General features: G+C 44.8%; 1 protein-coding gene across 4 annotated transcripts in view; it reads right to left on the bottom strand.

The window, feature by feature from the left end:
* Positions 1–18,265, bottom strand: part of COL11A2 (collagen type XI alpha 2 chain) — a 108,739-nt gene extending 90,474 nt beyond the window's left edge. For all 4 annotated transcript variants that reach the window (XM_033924914.1, XM_033924915.1, XM_033924916.1 and 1 more), the window contains exon 1: positions 17,865–18,265. In XM_033924914.1, the coding sequence (XP_033780805.1) occupies positions 17,865–17,973 (109 nt within the window). In that variant the 5' untranslated portion in view covers positions 17,974–18,265. The remainder of the gene's footprint in view (positions 1–17,864) is intronic.
* Positions 18,266–24,374: the final 6,109 nt, after the last annotated feature.

Genomic DNA, 24,374 nt, shown 5'->3' with positions numbered 1-24,374 from the left:
TTCTTATAGTAACATAGTAGATGACGGCAGATAAAGACCCGAATGGTCCATCCAGTCTGCCCAACCTGATTCAATTTAAAAATTTTTTTTTTTTTTTTTTTTTCTTCTTAGCTATTTCTGGGCGAGAATCCAAAGCTTTACCCGGTACTGTGCTTGGGTTCCAAATGCCGAAATCTCTGTTAAGACTTACTCCAGCCCATCTACACCCTCCCAGCCATTTAAGCCCTCCCCTGCCCATCCTCCTCCAAACGGCCATACACAGACACAGACCGTACAAGTCTGCCCAGTAACTGGCCTAGTTCAATCTTTAATATTATTTTCTGATTCTAAATCTTCTGTGTTCATCCCACGCTTCTTTGAACTCAGTCACAGTTTTACTCTCCACCACCTCTCTCGGGAGCGCATTCCAGGCATCCACCACCTATACTTCCTGCCAGTTTGGATCTAGTCTACTCATTATTATAAAAATGTACTAACTCCCTTGTCAACCCACACCCTTTGTACACATTATACAATCACATGGTCCTGGGCTGGAGGCCATGAACTAAGATTTCTTCCAGAGTGCTGCAATCATAGGCTCTGAATCTGGCCACTAGGTGTCACCCTTAAGCAATGGCCATGACTCCCTCTACCGCTAACCCAAGGAAAATCAGGGATCGAACTAAGGACTTTTCACATATCACTGCCACTGAGTCAACCCTTATAGTTATTTGATTGCTAATATATTTAAGCAGGTGTATTGTCTCCTGCTTTGCAATGTACCCAAAGGGGTTAGGTTATGGCATATTTACCATCCCACATCATCCAAGTTGCCCATCTCAGTCAAAAAGTCAAGAAAGATTCATCCTCAGCTTTTGATTTGGACTCTACCATTGCATCTTAAACAAAAGATGATCACCATTATTTCTCATAGGTTATGCCTTCGATCTATTAAGATGATCATGAAATTACTATATCTCCAATGGGCTCAGGGGAGGACATGAATCCCCTCTCCCATGTCGTTTATGTTCAAAGTCTGAGCCAAAGGCCAAAAAGGACCCGTCCTCAACTCAGGGCTCGGCCTCTGAACTTTCACGACACTCAAGAAAGAAGCCGAGAGTGATATTCTGGCTTATTCGATCTGAAGAGAACTTTTACATATTGCCGTTAATGCTGTCTATCGTTTTCAACTTGCTAACATAACATAACTGCAAATTTCTAGACCGCATAGCCATGAGTTCAATGCAGTTAACAAAAGATTATGCTAAAGAAAGATAAAGAGAATGTTATGAAAAAAGGCACGAATATCTAGTTGATCAAAAATTTGGAGAAGAGGAAGGTTTTCAACAGCTTTCTAAAATGTTCATATGGAAATAGATCTGGATAACAGTGATATTTTTGATAATATGTTTGATTTAGCATAAGATTTTTGTTTTTTACAGGTCATAGAAACAGAAATAGATGGCAGAGGAAGCAGCGCAGGGCTCACTGGCATTGCGAACCCACGGTAGGCTGCTTCTCCACCGCAAACGGTGCGGGGGGGGGGCTGGGGGATGAATTGGACATCGGGGGAGTGCGAGCGGTCCTTCAGGGTGGGGGGGCCAGAGATCCTTCGGGGTGGGGCATCAGGCTTTCAGGGGGGCGGGCCATCAGGGAGGGGGACTTCAAGGGCAGGGCGACGAGAGGAGAGTCGGGGCAGCAAGACAGGAGCAGGGCGGCGATTCGGGGCAGAGGGCAGGGCGGTGAGAGGAGAGTCGGGGCAGCAAGACAGGAGGAGGTTTTACCTCAATGAGCAGCGTGCGCGGTATACGCATGTGCGCGCTATATGGAAATTTACATACATGCTGTGTTCCCGCGCGCTATACGTGTGTGCGCGTTATATATGTATGCGTGAAAATACGGTAGTCGTAAATCTTTATTATAATACGCTGCCTAATAAGCAAGACCAGCAAATCGACGGACTTTGCATGAGCCTGTGCTGACTGAGTTTGGCGTGTTATTCAACACCAAAATTGCTTCCGGTGACTCAAAAGCCAAAAGATTTTTTTTTTTTTTAACTCTGAAACATTAATATTCCGTTTCTTTTACATTGATTCCTTTGCAAGTATTTGATTACTTGCGCAATCATGATATAGATCTTTGACCAGTAAATGAGCAAAACATTGCCAGCACAGAAAACCGTGTTTAATAATCATTCTTATGATGAATATTTCCTGCAGGAGCAACCGGTTGCTGTGTAGATTTCAGACAGAGACATTCCCCTCGCAACACAAAGGTGCTTGAATAGTTAGAGCCCTGAGACAGCCCCCTCTCAGCCTGAGAGAAAAGGAACGCCCACAATCTATCCAGCTCCTCCCCTGGCCAGGCCCCTTTTTGAGAACTGCGCACTAGAATTTACGCATACCACTTTATACAGTAGACTACGTTTCGAACGTTGTGCCAGTTAGAGTAGTATCGATAATTAGATGTTAATTACCAGTTATCAGCATGGATTGGTTTGTCAAGCAATTAAATTACACACACAAATCAACAATGTGCACTTCTTTGGCCGCAACACCGGCAGTCCCCGACTTACAGATGCCCTACTTAAGTACAACTCATACTTAAGAATGCGTTTGCGGCTTCATTTGATTTCACCGAGCAGTATTTCCAGTGACATAGACTCCTTAGAGGGATATTTGGTCTTTTTGTCAGCTGGAAGCAGAGGTAAGCAGCAAGAATCTTAAAATCTACACGTTCTGAGTTACGTACAAATCCGGCTTAAGAACAGCTTTAAAAACCTAACTCGCTCTTAACCCAGGGACAGCCTGTATAGGATTAATCAAGCCATTGTGACATCACTGATGAAGTTGGCTCTTAGGCATTGGTGGAATGAGGCATTATGACATCACAATATGAGCTCTGGAATGTTGCTACTTAAGAACATGGTTGCGGCTTCATTTGATTTCACTGAGCAGTATTTCCAGTGGCCGAGACTCCTCCACTTCTCCTGCAGCAGATTCAGGAATGACGCATGGCCACATTAAGAACAGTGTGTGGTTGTGCGTGCTGAAGCTTAGAGGGAACACTGGTCTAGGGACAGTTGGCCCTTTTGTCAGCGGGGAGCAGAGGAAAGCAGCAAGAATCCTAAAATCTACACGTTCTGAGTTACATACAAATCCGGCTTAAGAAGAGCTTAAAAAACCTAACTCGTTCTTAACCTGGGGACTGCCTGTATAGGAATAATCAAGCCATTGTGACATCACTGATGAGGTTAGCTCTTAGGCATTGGTGGAATGTGGCCATTATGACAACACAATATCAGCTCTAGAACGTTGCTACTCCTTGGGATCTTGCAGTCTTTCCAGTGGCCTAGACTCCTAGAAGATTCAGGAACGATGCGTGGCCACATGAAGAACAGTGTGTGGTTCTGCATGCTGAAACTTAGAGGGAATACTGGTAGGGACAGTTGGCCCTTTTGTCAGCGGGGAGCAGAGGAAAGCAGCAAGAATCCTAAAATCTACACGTTCTGACTTACATACAAATCCGACTTAAGAACAGCTTTAAAAACCTAACTCGTTCTTAACCCGGGGACTGCCTGTATACAGAAACTAGGAGTAAATGTCTGCAGCCCCCTCTAGGGCTCCTATGGATATGGAAATATACAGGGGATGGGCTGTATCTGCGTAATTGAAACCCTGGATATACACATACCTCCACTCAAGTCAGGACAGCGGAATTCAAGGAGCTGCAGGCTGTGTTTAGGGGTTTTCAGAGCTGGCCAGACATTCAACCTGTGTGATTCTATGGAATTAAACACTCCTTCTCTCCCACCCCCACACTCTGGGGTTACGTGATGACAGTTCATTTCCTTAAATCATTATTTCCAGCCTCAAAATAACACTGCACAGATTGGCTGCTGAGGTGAACAGAGGTGTTCTGCCTGGAGTCTGAATGAAGCATCCCGAGTCCCTTCACGGACACAGCGTTGTGGCTGCCACGTCTGCACAGGAACTGCAAAATTATTTTAGAATGTACCGCTTCTGATGTATTTATCCTGCATGCTAACCGCAGGGCTGGCAGAAAAGTCAAGGGCTCAGTGGGCATGCCAAGAAAAGAGGCATCCAGGCACTGCAGTACTAGGGAAATATCTCAGCAGGTACAAAGCATTCCATTATCTGTCACTACCCTTCTATCTTCACTCAGTTATTCCAGAAGAGCGACTTCAATTTCCTTCCTGTATTCCTAGAGTTTTCACCACAAACCTTCCGCATAGTGGCTCCCCCCTATGGTCCTCATTCAATTGTTACATCGTAATGACACTTCCCTTCTATTTTTAATCTAGCCAAAGTGATTTCTACTACTTCTATCCCTATGGACCTCCCTCAATTATGACATCACTATGACGCCTCCCTTCTGTTTCAGCTCTACCCAGTGGCTTCTACACTTCTCTTCCTGTGGTCCTCCCTCAATTATGACATCACAATGACTTCTATTTCAATTCTACCCAAAGTAATTTTTATTTCCTCTATCCCTATGGTCCTCCCTCAATTATGACATCACTATTACACCTCCCTTCTATTTCAACTCTACCCAGTGACTTCTACACATCTCTTCATGTGGTCCTCCCTCAATTATGACATCACAATGACTTCTATTTCAATTCTACCCAAAGTAACTTGTACTACTTCTATCCCTATGGTCCTTTCTCAATTATGACATCACAATGACTCCTCCATCCCATCACCTAGGCATAGCCTGGGTTAGTAATGTGAGCTGAGAACAAGGCAAAGTTCCCACTGTAGCTCCTTGTGACCTTGGTCAAGTCACTTAAGCTTTCTTTGCCTTAGGCACAAAAACTTTGCCCACTAGGGACAAAGAAAATACCTAAATATACTCTGTATGACTAAACTTCGTTGGTTGTATCACAGAAAGGTGATATATCAAATCCATGATTCTTACTTCAACTCTCATTTTCTTTCAGGGCATATCATCACTTTTTCATCCAATTCCTTGATACTGGGGGCTCTCAACACACCCAGGCAGTCATGTTATCTGTAATGAATATGCATGAGACAGATCTGCTTACAATGGAGGCACTATAAGAACATAAAAGTTGCCATACTGGGACAGAACAAAGGTCCATCGAGCTCAGTATCCTGTTTCCAACAGTGGCCGATCAGGTCCCAAGTACCTGGCAGAAACCCAAAGAGTAGCAACATTCCAGAGCTGAGATTGTGATGTCATAAAGCCTCATTCCACCAATGCCTAAGAACCAACCTCATCAGTGATGTCACAATGGCTTGATTGCCCTATACTTGGCTCACATAAGAACATAAGAGTTGCCATGCTGGGACAGACCACAGGTCCATCAAGCCCAGTATCCTGTTTCCAACAGTGGCCAACCCAGGACCCAAGTACCTGGCAGAAACCCAAAGAGTAGCAACATTCCAGAGCTGAGATTGTGATGTCATAATGCCTCATTCCACCAATGCCTAAGAGCCAACCTCAGCAGTGATGTCACAATGGCTTGATTGTCCTATACTTGGTTCACATAAGAATTGCCATATTGGGACAGACTGAAAGTCCATCAAGCCCAGTATCCAGTGTCCAACAATGGCTAACCCAGGTCTCAGATACCTAGCTGGACCCAAGTAGTAAAACAGATTTAATGCTACTTATCCTAGGTTGGGTATGTCCTAAATATCGGGTAGAGAACCATTGTCTTAAATCATAAAATACATGATTGTTGCAGTTTTCCAGGTCTTGCCACATCTGGGTAGGTAGAACTGACATTTAAACCAACCACGGCAAGAGCCGGAAAACTGCAGCAATCATGTATTTATGATTTTAGACCTTGGTTCTCTACAATCATGACACCAGATGCAGAAGCCTAAGTGAACATATAAAAGAAATGATTCTATATTCACAGTAAATCCATCCTCTCTTTCTGGGTTATTAGATTAACATTGGTCCTACCCATCTAGCTGGTAGCAGCAGCCTTCAGAAGAGCTGTCCTGACCAGGGTAACCAAGCTAACTCCATATCAATGTAAACTGCTTATCCAGTCCCGGTTCTGATGCATTCTGTAGCACTAGCAAGCACTGGGTGGAAGCAATACTCCCCTCTAAGGACAGCCAGTTGTGTGTAAATTTGATCTCATGCGAGCGACGAGTTCTAAAAAATTGTTTTTGTGTGAGCAACAAGTTCTAAAAACCAACAATTTTCCAGATTTGTAAGTATTTATGTGAGCAACCATGTAAAATCTGTGAACAATGCTCCTAGAATATACGAGCGATTGTCATGTGCTCAGCTGAGAGGGAACATAGAGTGGAAGGAAGAAAACCGGAACTGGGCTTGTGTCTCAGAGCTATAAGAAGCTAAACTCTCCAGCCTCTTGAATTTAGTAGCAAGAGAACAGAAATTAAAGCAAGAGCACATATAAGACAAATCAGAGAAAATATTTCATTACTTAACGTGCAATTACACCAAGGGGTTCTCAAATCTACCCGGATGGAATCTCAGTGGGTCAGGTTGTCAGGATATCAACAATTAATTTGCATGAAATAGATCTGCATACCAAGGAGGCAATGTGTCGGTTTTGGGAATCATTGACTTAAACTTTTGGAATTCGTTAGCAGGGTTTAAAAAAAAAAAGGTTTAGACAATTTCCTCAAAGAAAAGTCCATAAGCCATTTTGTTCTTCCCGGAGCAACTGAGGATCCCCTCGGGCATGGGAGAGCAATCCGCCCTACCGACGCTCCAGCCGCTAAGCCAGTTGGAAGGCTCAGCGGGAAACCTTGCTTGTTTAAAAGTTCCCTTTCCTTTGGCTCTATCATTTCGTTCTTCCGGGAGTAACTGAGGTTCCCCTCGGGCATGGGAGAGCACTCTGCCCCTCAACGACACTCCAGCTGCTGAGCCAGTTGGAGGGCTCAGCGGGAAACCTTGCTTGTTTAAAAATTCCCCTTTCCTTTGGCTCTGCCATTTTGTTCTTCCCAGAGCAACTGAGGATCCCCTCGGGCATGGGAGAGCACTCCACCCCTCATTGACGCTCCAGCCACTGAGCCAGTTAAAAAGCTCAGCACCTAACGACATGCAGCTGTTCGGCGCACCATCTAAAGCGCACATTCCAATCACCGTCTAAGGCATAAGTCCCAATCACCACCAACAAACACCTAGAGAAAAATCAACATTCTAACCCTCAGGAAATCACCTACAACCTCACTCCCACCAACCCCCTATCTCCTATCTTTCACAATGAAAGCTATACCACAAACACAAACTATCCTACTACTGATCATCTTGCTCCTAACCAACTGAAGGCTGCAGTAAACAACATCTCCCCAATTCCAATTATTTCAACTACAAATAGAATTCACCACCCAGCCGGGAGAACCATTACAGACAGAAACATAAACTCCCAGACCAGCATACACCACATCTTCACACCAACATGGAGGAGAAGACCAGCAAACCCTTCCAGGACTAAACCACACCCCCAACCAAGAGCACTTGTCTACCCAAAAGCAACAAATAATGCGCAAACAGAATACACCACACTAACATGTGCCTACATAAACATCAGAGCTCTAGGCCCAAAGACAGAACATATAAAAGACTGGATAAAAAAACAAAAATTTAGACTGCCTCTTCCTCACTGAAACCTGGCTAACCTCAGACTCGGACCCCAGGATAACAGAAGTTTGCCCGAAGGGATACAAGATAACAGTGGTCTGCAGGGGAAAAAAAAAGAGGAGGAGGTCTAGCCATCTTAGTCATAAACTCCCTAAACTTAAACATACTAGACTAAACCTCTACCCCATACATGGATCTACTAGCCTGCCAACTTTCTTGCACCACACTAAAAGGATCCATAACCTGCATGCTCTGCTACATAACACGAGGGAATTGGAACACATCAAGACCAGAATTTGAAGATTTTATATACCGAAACTCACTAACGGTGACTTACAACCTAATCCTAGGAGATCTAAACCTCCATCTCGAAGACCATACTTCTAAGCAAGTAGAAAACCTACTACCTTACCTTGAAGCCTTTACCTACAAGATCTTAGACCCACAAACCACACACAAGAAAGGTCACCAACTAGACATTGCAACCTTCATGACCCAACAGCCCATTCTACCAGAGATTCATACCTCAAATGGAAAATGGTCCAGATCCATCTGTTCAGACCATTACACATACACCTTCACTATCAACTGGGCCAAAGGCAAAACCAAACCAAAATCCCAAAGCTTAACCTACAAATCACATACATATATCGATCCCTCCAAATTCTGGAATAAAACAGATGCTACAATCCAAAAATGTGACCCCAAAGACTTCATCTCACAATGGTGCAATATAAGTACAACTACCCCTAGACGAGCTAGCCCCAATACAAACAAAAACCAGAATCAGCAGACGATCAGACAAATGGTTCAACAACGAACTACTCCTACTCAAAAGACAATGCAGACGACCAGAAAGAAAATGGAGAAAAAGTAACCAAGAACACACAAGAGTAGCATGGAAAAAACTAAACCAACAATACAAACTAAAGCTAAAAGAAAAAAAGAAAGACATACTACACAAACCAAATAGGTATAGAAGCCCAAGACACAAAAAAATCTATTCCAATTACTAAAAGAACTCGTAGACACCAAACCCTACCTAGCCGAAAATGACAACCCTCCCTCTTCAGCCACCCTTTTAGCTGAATACTTTAAAAACAAAATTACAACTGCCAGGACAAACTTCACAGGAATCCCAACCCACCTAGAAGAGATCATAAAGTGCTCCACAGAAAAAGAATCAGTTGCAGCAGATAGAACCTGGTCCCATTTCTCCACAATACAATGGTCCAACCTTAACAAATTCTGTAAAAAATACAGCCACGCAACTTACGACCTCAACCAATGCCCTCCATACCTATTAAAAACCTCCAGCCTAAAATTTTGCACTCTCCTCATGCAATGGATACAAACCATGCTCACAGATGGCCTTTTCCCACAAGACATCTCCGAAATCATCGTCACCCCGATCTTAAAAGACCCAAAAGGAGCAATAGATCAACCATCCAACTACAGACCCATAGCCTCAATTCCACTATATGTCAAGCTAATGGAAGGCCTCATAACTAAACTCCTCACCAACTACCTAGAAAACCACAATTTGCTCCACCCTACACAGTCTGGATTCAGAACCAACTTCAGCACTGAGATACTACTAGGCTCCCTTATGGACATAGCTAGACAACAGCTCAGCACAGACAAAAAAATGCTGATTATTCAACTAGATCTCACTGCAGCATTTGACCTGGTAGACCACGACATCCTGCTACAAATACTAGATAAAGTAGGAATCACAGGCAAAGTACACACATGGTTTCAAGGATTTCTACAATCCAGGACCTACAGAGTAAAGTTAAAGAAAGAAAAATCAAGACCATGGTCCAATCCCTGTGGCATATCCCAAGGATTGCCATTATCCCCAACACTCTTCAATCTCTACATTGCATCCCTCGGCACCTGCCTAGACAAAATAGGCTTAACCTCCTATAGCTATTCAGACGACATCACCATTCTCCTTCCTTTTAATCAGCCAATGCCCACCATGACAGACACATTACATAGAACTCTAGAAACAGTAGCAACATGGATGAAAGACCACAAACTAAAACTGAACCCAGACAAAACAAAATTCATACTTCTCGGAAAAAATCAAACCCCCAACCATAACAAACCTAGTAATAAACTCAATCACATACCCTATTCAACCCACTTTAAAACTTCTGGGAATGACGATAGACAGATGCTGCACCATGCAACCACAAATCAACAAAACAATACAGAAATCATTTGCTGGCATGAGAAACCTAAGGCAAGTTCGAAAATTCTTCAACACAAAACAATTCCAGCTCATGGTCCAGACCCTAATCCTAGGTCTCCTTGACTACTGCAACATCCTATATCTCCCCTGCCCCATAACAATGATAAAACAACTACAAAGAGTACAAAACAAAGCCCTGAGACTAATCTATTCACTAAGAAAACATAACCACATCACCGAGGCATACCTCGATTCACACTGGCTCCCAATTCAAGCAAGAATACTATTTAAATTCTACTGTCTATTATTTAAATCCATATATGGTGACAGCCCAGCCTATTTGAACAACCACCTAATCCAAACTACCACAACCAGACACAGGAGAACCCAGACACCATTCACATCCAATCAGACACATCAAATGGAAAAAACTGTTCGATGGCCTACTAGCCACACAGGCAACATAACTAGACCACCAACTCTCCAATCTACTAATCGCGACCCCAGACTACAAAACTTTCAGAAAAGAAATAAAAACCCTGCTATTCAAAAATTCCATGAAGACTAACTAACACCGTATGAAACATTTCAATCCTCCCATCTGGAGATTCTTATGTATGTAAAGGGCTGGGGAGATGTAGTTTGCATAAGGCAAAGGTACAGTTGTGAAAGGTTGGGCAAGGGACACAGAGGAAGAGGGTTTAGACCTCCATTCCCTATGGGAATTTGTATGCCTATGCACCTAAAATGGCCAAATCGCTGCTGGACAGGTTGGATGCACCATACTGGTCCTTATCTGCTGGCATTTACTGTGTTACTGTTGGATGAAATGATGGTAAAAGAGGGAGAATGGAAAGAATGTAAATATCAGAGCAGAATGCAAAATCAAGCTGAGATGAAAACACCCCCGACCTTCTTTTCACCAAATAAATAAGGCTGACTGTGACTGCGGGGGGACAGATAGGAAATTCTTCATTTATTTAAAATGACCAGATGAATGCGAATGAGCAAAAATCCTCAGCTAGAGTTGCAAATGTATATAAACAAAAGACCACATGTCCTTCCCTCCACTTCTCTCGCCTCTTCCTCCGCCTCCCATGTCCTGTGGCCCCAGTCACGGTGGCAGCAATGACCCAGGTAGGCCTTTGGGCTGCAGGTGGAGACAGTGCACACGCCTCCTAAGTCCCATCTTCTGCACAGAGGCCAAGAGAGGGTGGTGCCATCTTGAGGTCTAGAAGTAGAATGCATGCCGACTCAGCCTACTGGTTAGCAGAAAAGCAGCCTTTCCACTGCCCATTTTTCTGGTCCTGCTGGCTGCCAGCCTGTCATCCAGAAAGCCTGCCAGGCCAGCCAGATCCCATCTGATTTGACCACTGTACGCATAGGGCCAATACAACAGCGTTAGATGCCCTAGGCCAGGGATCTCAAAGTCCCTCCTTGAGGACCGCAATCCAGTCGGGTTTTCAGGATTTCCCCAATGAATATGCATGAGATCTATTAGCATACAATGAAAGCAGTGCGTGCAAATAGATCTCATGTATATTCATTGGGGAAATCCTGAAAACCCGACTGGATGGCGGCCCTCAAGGAGGGACTTTGAGACCCCTGCCCTAGGCCTTGTAGCCCCCTTCATCAGCTTTCAAGCCCTCAGCTCCTCCCACCTAGGATTACCAGATGTCCGGGAAAACCCGGATATGTCCTCTGTAGCAGACTGTCCAGGTGCCTGGAAGAATTTCCAAAACCCAGCAGTTTGACCAGGTTTTGGAAATCCCCATGCTTGGGGCCACATCTGGAGGGCTTTTGCGCATACAATTGACATCATTGCGTTGACATTGGCAGATGTGCAGAGGCCCTTCAGACGTGGCCCCAAACTCAGAGAGTTTTGTGTTGGGGCAGGGCCAGGTGTCCTCTTTTTTTAAAGAGCAAATCTGGCAACTCTACTCCCACCTCATCTAAAGGTTTCATAATTACCCCCAATAATCATGATCACTCCGTCGCCATTCCTCCCAGAATGATCCTTCTCGTCCTCAGATATTCAAAGCCAGGTCCTGTCCCAGTTTTGACTTTGAATATTCAGTTATTTTTACGTCTGCTAACATGTAGCTACTTAAGTTGACATTCAGCACTTAAGCAGCCATGGAGTATTAGTAGCAGATAAGAATAGGGCAGATTTTTATGCAGTCCCATTTATGTGCTAAACCTGTCCACCAGTGTGCGCCCTCCTTCCCTTCCCCTATACCTAGTTGTTCACTGCTCGTTCCTCGCAACCGAGTTAGTTCTCTCACTGATGTCACTTCTGGTTGCTGCACCGATTAAGCCAGCCATGCCTATACCCAGCACAAGGCTCTGTGTTTCTTCTACCTCTTTCTAAGCACTTTTCTTAAATGAAGTGTAAGTACAGGAAAGAACCTTTGCTTAAAGATATAAACGTTTATGTTTGATAAGTGGGCACCACGGAAAATCCCACTCATGCTTTGGCCATGCTCTTAGACCTATCTCCTTCCCACAATCCATGCTGGTAAGCTGATGAATGCAGGAGTCGGCCTCTCGCTCGTCCTTTTCCACCTCGCCACAGTCCCCGTTTTCTGACCCATCACCTTGTTAAGCAGATCACTTCGGTTTTTTTGTTTTTGGAGAGGGGGGTGGTGTGGAAATAATTTGTTCCACAGCCACGAAATTCATTTCTTTCTGTTTCCAAGGGCCCTTGGACATTACGTCATAGATTAGTTACTTTTCTTGCAGAAGGAAAAATCATTCATTGCTTTACGGGGACTAGGAGAGATGGGAAAAGGATTGCAAAAGAGAGCGTGAGATTGAAAAAAAGACTGAAAAAGAGAACCCAAAGAGATTCTCAGTAAAAAGAGGGAGGGAGACAAAAAAAGAGAGAAGATAGAAATGTAGATTAATAAAATGATGCACAAATAGTACAACAAGAGAGAAATTCAAGGTACAAGGCAGAACTACCCACTGTCAATAAAAATATCATTTTTTTAAAAAACCCCGAAAGATGGAAGAGAGGCAGAAGTCCCTCTGGAACACTGCAGAGGTCTAACCCATCGTTTTCATTCATATCTGCAGCTAAATTTTCTCTCTCATGGGCCAAAGTTTAGCATTTCTGAATAGCTAATGCATCCTGCCTTTCCCTTCTCCTGCTGGGGTTTTTTTTTTCCCTTAATGAAAAGTTTGCTTTGTCTGGAAGATGAAAACTGTGGAGTTAAAAGCCAGAGTGACGTTCCCCGATGAGCTCTGAGCCTGCAATGGAGAGCGCAGATGTGCCACAAGGCATTCAGCTCTCTGCTCTGCCCTCTCCAGAGGGTCCTGAGGCAGGAGGGGAGGGGAGTTCAGTGGCAGCTCTAAGACTCTGTCCTTCACAAAAGAAGATGGACCCAGGTGAAGAAGCAACTATCAAATCCATAACCATGAAAAATCCCCCCCCCCCAAAAAAAAAAAAAAAGCCTTCCAATCTAGTCAAGACAGACAAACTGGACCAGAAGGTGCATCAATGCACAGTGCTTGGGTGAGGGAACCATAAACAGCTGCATTATGATGTCATCAAGAATTCTGGTTATGACCCAGATGCATTGTGATGTCACTGAGCATTCAGACAGTTTCTACTACTACTAATCATTCTATCGTGCTACTAGACATACACAGGGCTGTACATCAGAACATAGAAGGGACAGTTCCTGATCAAAAGAGCTTACAATCTAGTCTGGACAGCCAAACTGGACAATAAGGTGCTTCAATACAGAGTGCTCAGGTGGGGGAATTACAGAGGGAACGATAAGACAGACATTGACAGGTGGGTTGGAGTTTAGAATTGAAAACAGCTTCAAAGAGTTGGGCTCCGAGTCTGGATTTGAAGGCTGCTAGAGGTGGAGCTTGACGTACTAAGTCAGGCAATTTGTTCCAGGCATACAGTGCAGCAAGTTGAAGGGACAGAGTCTGGAGATGGCTGTAGAGGAGAAGAATACCGATAAAAGAGTCGTATCCGATTAGCAGAGTGTCCGGGGGAGAGGAAGTGTTGGGAGAAAGGAGAGATACTGAGGAGCTATGGAGCGAAACATTTGTAGGTCAGTAAGAGAAGTTTAAATTGTATGCGGAAATGGATAGGGAACCAATGAAGTGACCTGAGGAGAGGGGTAATGTGGGCATAGCAACCAGAGGCGTAGTAAGGGGGGGGGGGTAAGGGGGCGGTCCGCCCAGGCACCATGTTGGCAGGGGCACCAACACCCCCACCTCTTCCTACTCCTCCCCTCGCCATGGGTGTGCCCCCCCTTCCCTTCCCTCTAGTTGAAGTTGCTGCTCAAGGCAGTCAACCACATGCTCCTCCCGACTCTAGCAGCTCTCCCGCTGATGTCACTTCCAGGTGCCACGCAAAGGAAGTGATGTCAGAGGGAGAGCTGATGGGGGTCACGAGGAGCATGTGGTTGACCACTGCAAGCAACAACTTCAACTAGAGATATGGGGGAAGGGAAGGGCACACGCAGCAGGGAGGAGCTGGGAAGGAGCGGGAGGGATGGAGACGAGGTTGGGTGAGGTGTGCTTCTCACCCTCACTAAGCCACTGATAGCGACATTGGCCTAATATGAGGCATGAAGCAGAATTCTGAACCGATTGAAGGGGAAGGCCAGTGATTAGTGGAAGGCCAGTATTTCGTGGAAGGCCAATGAGAAGCAGGTTGCAGTAGTCTAACCAAGAGATGATGAGGGTCATAGCAATGTGCTCATAAAGAAAGGGTCCAAGAAGGAAATGACAGGTTTTGGCAGTCTGTTGGATATGTGTAGAGAAGGAGGGAGATGAGTCAAAGATTATCCCAAGGTTGAGAGCCAACGAGACAGGGAGGATGAGGGTGTTGTTCACAGAAATAGAGAGATGGGTTTAGGTGGAAAGATAAGGAGCTCAGTCTTGCCCGTGTTTAATTTTGGTCATCTAGGTAACAATGTCAGACAAGCAGGTTGAAACCTGGGACTGAACGTCTGTCGAGATTTCAGGTGTAGAGAGATAGATCTGCGAGTCATCGACATAGAGGTGATTTTGAAAGCCATAGGGGCAGATTACAGCACCAAGGGAAGTGTAGATGTAAAAATAAAAGATCCCAGGACAGAACCCTAAGGTACACCGACCAACAGCAGGATGGTGGTGGAGGAGGAGCCACCACAGCATACTCGAAAGGTGTGATAGGAGAGAAGTTTTAGGAGTGATCATAATTATTAAGTTTCATTATCCAAGTCGTAGGTGGGTGAGTTGATGATGGCCTTAAAAAGTAACTGAGATTGCATAAATTTGAAGGTTTGCCTAGGATTTGCACCAGCTCTGACAAATATGAATTGGCATGTTAGAGAGAGGTATTAGAGGTCATTTAAAGAAAATCAGCGAAGGTAGGTTGTCTTCGAAAATTAACTACAGAGTACATGGAGCCTGGTGGTTAGAGAAATGGGCTTAGTTAGAAACTAGGGTTCAAATCCTGCCTCCAACTAACACTCCGTATAACCATGGTGAAGTCACTTCATCCTCCACTCCCCAGGTACACAGCTACATTGTAAGCCCTCTTGGGAAGGGACCCACTGTACCCAAATTGGAAAAGTGAGCAATCAAATCCAAAATTACCTGAAACTAGGCAAGTTTCTTCTTAAATTGGGGATTCTTAACCAAGGTTGGTAAGTATAGGAAGAGGTCAGATGGTGTGCGGAGAAGGGTCTTGAAATCTGAGGCAATGTGTTGAATGAGGTAATTAGGACCATTGTTGATAGTGTAACTGTGTATCCCTGTGATTTGTTAGTGGTTAGTATTATTAGTGGCTAAAATACAGTATGTAGCTGTCAGTAGTCACTAGGGGACACTTGTGGTTTAGGAAGGGGGTGTGATGTTTCATTGATCAAGTAAAGGGGTGCCGGAATCTCTGCCTTAAGGTTCTTCTCTGATACATCAAGAAAGAAATTCTTGTTTTGGGTGCTTCAGCCAGAGAGGATAAAGATAAGAGACTTTTTTTTTGTTTTTGTTAAAAAGCAAAAGTCCTGCTAGATTAGTTCAGTTTCTTCAACGTGGTTAATCTGGCAACTTTTGGCAAGGGCTCCGAGCTCCCAGTTCACCAGGGAGCTCATTTCGGGAAAAAAAAAAAAGATCTTCCCTCCATTCATCCATCTCAAAATTAAACAAGCACGTTTTCATGATGTCCCAATAGCCAAGAATGACAGCTTTCATGGTTTCTTTCCAGTTGAGAGAGAGAGAGAAACAGGGGGCTTGGAGAGATTTGAAGTTGTTACCAAAATATCAGTGAAACAGCTAAAGATAGCCAGGCACGGAAAGGTTCCCAAACAGGAATGCATTTGACACATGCTGCCTAAACCCAAAATAAATATTAAGTGACCCCTCTGACAACCAGCCCAGCCTTTCGGGACACACACAGAGCCCTCTGTAAGCAGATCTGTGTGTGGTTCAGTGTTTAACCCAGTTAAAGATTCAAATGAGAGCACTGTCCATGAAGTTTGGGTGGAAATGGGGGGCAAATAAAAGGAGGGAGGGCTGGAAAGCACTGTAGAGAACCCTCACCCCTAAGTCAAGTCAATTCCACTTGAAGTGGATTGTGGGAAAATACGGGCTGAGTCCTGGGATGAATGGGGGGGGGGCTCCCATTAGGAGTCAGGATTGGGGTAGTAGAGTCAAATTGCTGATTTGCAAAAATAAGTCAAAGAAGACCTCTGAGTATCTCCCTGCACCCCTCCCTGCCCCCCAGTCTCAGGGCACCCAAGGCCCATCTGGAACCAGGTTCCTTCAGGCTTCAGAGTTCAGTCAAACCCTGGAACAGCAACAGAAATCTCCAGCACCTGCAAAGGAATAGCCTAGGGTCTGAGAAATTGGGGGGAGGGGGGTGTCACCTCTCTGAATAGCAATGTCCCTTCTCCTTGCCTATCCTGTCTTATAGATGGACCGCTCCCTGAATATCAGGACTTCCCTTAGCCCATCCTGTCCTACCGACCCTTCCCTGAATACCAGAACCCTTTCTCCTATCTGTGTCCTACAGGTGGACTCCTCCCTGGACACCAGGACTCCTCCTTTCTACAGACCCTTCTCTGAACATCAGTACCTCTTCTCTTATTCATCCTGTTCTGGAGGTGTGTCCCCACCCCCCTTGGAATATCAGCAACCCTTCTAGCTCCTACCGTATTCTAGATGAACTCCTCCCTGGAAGATGCCCTTCTTCCTCATAGCGCATCCCTTATTTTGGGCTCCTCCAAATCCTTCACTCTCCCTCCGATGCTCTCTAGTAACCATTTCTTCTACATCCAGGTCCTCTCATCCCTAAATCACAGAGCTGTCTCCTAGTCTTACCCATCCCAGTACACCTGGGGTTCATAGAGCCTTGTATATGCTTTTCAGGCTTGGCGTTTTCATGAGCACCTGTGCAACCAGTGCCAGGGTTGCAGGATGGTAGCGCAGCTCTTGCATTCGATTGTAGGACAGTGTCCAGAGGGGAGCAGATACAGGTAACGATGTTATTATTTGTGCGCTTGTTGGATGAAGTTGCCAGATAAAACAGGTGGGGATTGGAACTCAGTTGTCTCGGTAAATTCTTGCTTTAAGTATGAAATCTCAAACCTTTTACCTCCTCTAGAGGTCAGGGAGTCTTATTAAAAATAAGAATTTTTGCCCTCTCAGTTCTGTGGGGGAAAAAAGTCTTTCTTGAATGGACTATTGATTCCTGAGTCTCAGTCGGCACACTGCTGTGAAAAATGTCTAATTTTCAAGGCTAATTCCTACCTAAACCTGCCTCTGCATTACTACAGATGCCCTGTTGTGCCAGCTTCCTTCCCTCCACCCGTGCCTGCTACCTCCAAGCTGATTTTATTCACAGTAGCCCTAGTCAGCATTTCGCTCCTCCAAAGCCCCCTTTAAAGACAACTCATTGCCTCAGCTTCTTTACTTTCAAATCCTCCCCCCCCCCCCTTATCAGGATCCACATACAGCATCTCTACATCAGTGTTTAGAAAAGGACCCCTGACAGCTAGCAGCCACCCCCAGGGTGCATGACAGAAAAAAAAAGGGACAGAAGTCAGAGCCCACTACTTACCTGCCTGTGCTGGACACCATCTCCAGAGCATCAGTGCCAGGGTGAGGAGAGGGAGTCCAGAGTCCCATAGGTGCCTCCTGGAGCTGGAGCCAGAGCCCAGCCAGAGCATGCTGTCCAAGAGGGGTGCCGGAGTTGGAGAGGAGGAGGAGGGAAGGCAGGAACGGCTGGGCTGCCGAAAGGATGCCCGGGAGCTGCTGCTGTGTCTTTGCTGTCAGGTCCTAGATTGGCTCCATCACGCACCCAGCTCCCGGTGGTTAGATCTTTTTTTTTTTAAGGGCGGGAGGGAGGGCTGATTGAATGGACAGGATTTGGGAAGCTGAAAGGGACTGTCAGGGTGGGAGGGCTGCAGGGGTGAGAGGGTGTGTGCTGGATCAGGGGGTGGGCGGCTCTCTCTCCAACTCTTCTATAGGTCTCATTCAGCTGCTTCTAACCCTCTCTCCTGCCTGCAAGATCCATATGAGGTACAAACTCACTCACAGATCCCAGCCTGCCTTCCTCCTCCTATCCATGACAAACCCAGTCACTGCCTGCCCCTCATACTCACACCTTCAAACCAGCCCACCAAACTATATATGTAGACAGTAATTACTGTGCCATTCCCGGCACTTCTGATCTCCATGCCCAATCCAGTATCAGACACCTTCTTTCTCCATCCTCCTCCCTGAAGCATCAAACAATTCAATTCTCTGTCCCTCATCTCCTCTTGAATCTCTGTCCCTAATCTGTATCTGCTCGCTAATCAGACATACTTCCATTCTCCATCTCTGATCTCCGTCCCCCTTTCTAATCTCAGACAACATTCCATTCTCTGTCTCTGATCTCACCCTATCCCTTCTCTAATCTCAGATACGCTTCCCTTCTCTATTTCTGATTTGTATCTGATCTCTGAAATTATTTCCCAGAGCTGCCGTTGTATCCACTTTAGAAGATCTGAAAGTGACTGCAAGTGGGTCCACTTCTTCCTTGGCTGCCCACTCCCCGACACTAAAGGGGCCACTTGGGTGGATTGTATGCCACTGTTGAAGCCCAGCTCCATCCTTTCCCCCTCTTTAATCTCTGTTTCATGTCTAGTCTCGGATAAACCTGCCCGCCATCCCTCCATAATCTAAGTTATATCTCATTCTACCACTTCTTATCTCCATCCTATCTCGAACCCGATAAACCTCCACTGTCCATGTTCGTTATAATTTTAGACACAACTCCAATCCCAGTCTCCTCTCTAATCTCAAACACACTCTCTAATTTTAGAAGCATTCAATCTCTACGCCCTCATTCTTCAGTCCTTGTAATCACAGACTGATCTCCCTTCTTCATTCCCTTTCCAATCCATGAAAACTCTGCTCTACATCCCCTCTCTAATGTCAGACACATTAATTTATAAAGACTTTTACAGACTGGGCGCTGATGTATCATTGTCTGGCACCTACGTTCTCCTCCGCTGGGAATAAATTCTCAAAATATTTTGGAAGAGAACCTGGCAAACTGGAGGACAACTCATTTTCCAAATTTTCATATATTCTAGAAGCTCTGAGAGAAAAATATTATTCCAGAGCTCTTGGCTTCATTTCTTTGGAGAATTTCAAGCTTTTTTTTGTTCTAAATATAATTCCCCTCCACTCTCCCACAGTTTTATAATCAAACATTTAATGTGTCCAATAAAACATTTTTAACACATGGTAACAGTCTGCACTGAAAATCGGTGGCCGTGTCCTATAGGTGGCTTGCATAAATTCTGATTGTCAACACTCACAACTTTATAGACCACTTACATGTGCACAGCTGTCACATTTAGGTGTGAACATTTATGCCTGACATTCAGCTGGGGACTGTAAGTGGTCACACCTAATTTTCGGTGCATTGTTGCTGACTTACATTAGTGTTTCATGATCTTGGCACCAGTTGCGTAGTACAGAGGGGCGGTCCACCCCAAGAGCCATCTTGGTGGGGGAACTGATATCTCTCCTCCTCTCCAGCCTCCTCTCCCTGCTCCTTGCCATTCCTCCCCCCACCGCATGCATACCTTCACTTCCCCCCCCTCCCCGCCCCCCCCACTTTACCTCCAGCTCTTCGCTGGCATGAGCAGCAACAGTCTCCCGGAAGAGGTGGTGGAGACAGAGACTGTGTCTGAATTCAAGAGGTCCTGGGATAGGCATGTGTGATCTCTCGGAGAGAGAAAGAGATAATGGATGGGAAGGCTAGATGGGCCATTTGGCCTTTATCTTCCGTCATGTAACTCCAACCTGCTGTTCGCACCAGCGTCAGCTCTTCCTCTGATGTCACTTCCTTCATGTATCCAGTGGTCATCAGGTCCCGCGCCTTGGAAGTGACATTAGAGGGAGAGCTTGCGCTGGGAAGTTAAAGAGGTACGGGAGAAGGGAAGGGGGTGCATTCGTGGCAGTGGAGGGCAGGGAAGGAACAGAGGGTGTGGAGAAGAGGGCAGGGGAGAGATGCCTCTGCCCTGGGCACTCTTACCCCACTACACCACTGTTTGGCACACAGATTTCCCTTAGAGTTTAGTGCTCACTACTTTGGCACCTATTGTACTAACTCCTTATAGAAAATTACCCTATAGAGGGTGCCTGTGTGGTGTATATTCTGCATGGTATGGCACCTGGGTATTTAGTTGACCATTTCAATTTTTCTCGTTTTTGACGTTCCACATGTATATCAACAATGTCTGAGTTACCACCGGTTAAAGGATGTCGTTATAAAAGATTTTACAATAGATTGCTTTCATATCAAGCAGCTATCCGGGACTTTGTACTCCGCGGATGTCTCTGAGGCGGCTTGATAGTGAGTTCAGTCTGCAGAACCAGGTCAACCGGCCGCCACCAAAGAAGCAGGACCAGGAACCACGCCAATGAAGACCACCATGACACCCAGTATACAAATGCTTTTGTTATGTTACCGGAAAGTAGGCACCAATTATTCTAATCATTTAAACGGGAATTCAGTGTGACGTGTCGGGGCCAGATTCTGTAAACGCCACCTAAATCGGCAGCTGCCTACAAAGACAGCGTTGGCCATTTGTCAATCACATTTTGGTGCCTGCAATGTAGGACCAGGTTTTAGCGGCCTACATTGCAAATGCCTAAATTCTTTTGAGAATCGCATCTGACGACGCCTAATGTCATCTCCACCCCTAACCACACCTACTTATACCCTATGCACCCATTAGAACGCTCAGATCAAATGATCAATATTTATTAACAGTTCCCTCTCTTAAAATCATGAACGCAAGACAGCAATATATTTCATTAGTCACGGCACTGCAAGTATGGAACTCACTCCGCATTCATTTAAGAGAGAACGTTTTCTTGATAGGTTCAAGAGCAAGTTATAATGCTTTCTTTTGAAGGACGCTTTTGAGCTCTGACTCTTCAAGTTAGATAAAGCCTTCAACCCTCGATCTCTGATTCCCTATGCAAGGACAAGTTTCCTACTCTCTTATTCCCACTCTATCACCTTTTCTCTCTTCTTCGTCTCTGTTTCTCTTCTTCTCCATTGGCACTGTAAGTCCTGTATGTTATATATTGTACTCCCTGAATGTTTTAATACTTTAATTTTTGTTCATCGCTTAGAAGTATGATTAAGCGATTAATCAAATTTTAAATAAAACTTTAAACCTTAGGCACTGTTAGGCTCCTCCTTAGATGCGATTACGATGCTTGCCTTCGTAGGCGTCTACTGGCGCCTACTTTATATATCGAGTTTTTAATTGATTTTTATTAACAACACAGTCAATTACCGTGTGAAAGAAAACCAATTAAAGCAATCCCACCACCTAACTTACGGAATTACGAAATTCATTACCCCTGCAGGTCATGTGCCAGAAGGGTGGAAATAGGGTGAAAAGACAAATTGAAAGAGAGCAGCTCTGCTTTGAAAAGTCACACTTCTAAAGAGGTTGAAGAAGCTACGTCAAACCAACGTTCACTTTCCCTCAAGAAACACAACGGCTGACACTCCTCAGACTCGCCAAATGAATCTCCAAATGGCTAGCTTCATTCATAAGGACATTGTCAATGCGAGCTACCTATAGGGTTTCCAGAATTTTTTACAATCTCAGCTCTGAAACTCTTCACACTAAGGGGGAAAGTTATCAATGTGGGCTACCATTAACGTGTTATTTTACCACTAACGTGCTAATTTAGCACAGGATGCAATGAGACTAGTTACTAATAACTGAGGTTAACAGCAAAATAACACGTCTTAACGTCCCCCTGTAATTAAAGAAAAAAGAGATGTCTCTAGAAAATGAAATCACTTGTAAAAAAAGTGAGCCAAGTATTGGACAATCAAGCCATTGTGACCTCATTGATAAGGTTGGCTCTTATTGGTGGAATGAGGCATTATGACATCACAATCTCAGCACTGAAACTCTTCACACTGAGGGCGAAAGTTATCAATGTGGGCTACATTAACGTGTTATGTTACCACTATTTTAGCACAGGGTGTCATCACATAAAACGAGACCCTATACTAAATCAACATGACGAGGTAAAACAGCTCGTCAGTGGTAGCCCACATTAATCATTTTCCCTCTTAGTCTTCATTATCTGAGGAAGGCTAAGACCCAAATGCTAGTGGCCCATTTTCAACATCCTACTGAAGCTCTTGAACAATTCCTGTCATGTACGACATTATCCATGGATATATTTATGTGCACACTGACCATGCAGAGCACTAGCAGATCTGTACAGTATTACATATGTTAATTACTAGACAACTGCCTGGGCTGAAAAAAGATCACAGGGGCTTTATTTCCAGATTCTCACTACTATATACTTATGTCTTTGTGGTAACCCAGAGGAAGACAGAAAAACTGTGGATCTGGAACCGAGTCAAGAGCCTAGTTATAGAAGATTGCTTTCCAAAACAGAGTTATCCTCCATGGTCACTGGCTCATAACTTTTAACGTTGATCCTTCCTAAGTTTTATCCCAAGGTTATCTAATGCTTTATCCCAAGGTTATCTAATGGCCCCCAATTATCTATTACCTCACTTCGAACTTTACACACCCACAAGGACAACCAGAAATCGCAACCTCTTTGCCTACCCGAAAATCACAGGTTGCAAATATAAAACCTCTCTGGATAGATCATTTAAATTTCAAGCTGGTAGACAGCAACTTCATGGACAGAACCAGGTTAACCTACGGCGCCTTTCGGAAAGAAATCAAGACCGCTCTGTTCAATAGATTTAATTCCTAGTCAAAAAACACCCCCCTTTCATTTTAAGAAGCTCTCACTCTTCATGCTGATACTACGTTTCTTTATCTAACGGTACCCGGTTTTCAATCGTATTCTGTAATTCGCTGGCTCTCCTGCCCCTTTAATGTAACATATTAAGTTTATACTGCAACCCATTAATATCTTTTCTTGCTAATTTGTAATCACTGACTGCTCAGTGACACCTTCACTATTTGTACACTGTAATTCGCTGATTGTACAGCTCTCTTCTCTGTGAACCGCCTAGAAGTCGCAAGATTATGGCGGTATAGAAAAATAAAGTTATTATTATTATAATACTAGTTTGGGAAAGCAACAATTTAAGGCACAACATTTAAAGGGATGGACACCATTTAGTGGTAGTGACTATTTCGACAAATAAAGGCGTCCAAAAAGCGGCATAAATCGGCACTTGGGTGTCCTAATCGCCAGGATGTCTAAGTGCTGAATTTCGAAACCATGTCTCTGGATGTCTTGCGAGGCGTCCCAGCCGCTGTGTGTCCAGAATTCAAGGGGGGGGGGGCGGGTAGGGAGGCATATTAAGGGCGGGCTTAGAGTTGGATGTCTTGCGGGGATAATCAAACCTTTCCCAGGATGTCCTGGGCGGAATTTAGATGTTCTGAGCTACACCTGTATTAAAGTGCCAAAAAGTAATCCAAACTGATCAGATGACCACTGGATACATGAAAATATGAACATAAGAACATAAGAATTGCCACTGCTGGGTCAGACCAGTAGTCCATCATGCCCAGCAGTCCGCTCACGTGGCAGCCCTCTGGCCTAAGACCAGCACCCTAACTGAGACTAGCCCTACCAGCGCACGTTCTTGTTCAACAGAAACTTGTCTAACTTTGTCTTGAATCCTTGGAGGGTGTTTTCCCCTATAACAGCCTCTGGAAGAGCGTTCCAGCTCTCTACCACTCTCTGGGTGAAGAAGAACTTCCTTACGTTTGTACGGAATCTATCCCCTTTCAACTTTAGAGAGTGCCCTCTCGTTCTCCCTATCTTGGAGAGGGTGAACAACCTGTCCTTATCTACTAAGTATATCCCCTTCAGTACCTCCCCACTCTCCCCTAGTGGTTACTTTCTCCCACGCACCCCAAAATATATGACTGAAACTGCCTCTAGAACAGCGATACCTAGTATGGGAAAACCAAGTAGAGCTGCACACAAGTGTCTTAAGTAGCCTGGTGGGTGGTTAGTGAACCACAGAGAAGAAGACCCAGGTCCATAAGGCACTCTAACCACTACATTTATGTTGGAAAGTCTGAGGCCACGA

Source organism: Geotrypetes seraphini, chromosome 16, assembly GCF_902459505.1.
Source record: "Geotrypetes seraphini chromosome 16, aGeoSer1.1, whole genome shotgun sequence".
NCBI classification, from domain to species: domain Eukaryota; kingdom Metazoa; phylum Chordata; class Amphibia; order Gymnophiona; family Dermophiidae; genus Geotrypetes; species Geotrypetes seraphini.
This window is presented reverse-complemented; position numbering and strand designations above follow the sequence as displayed.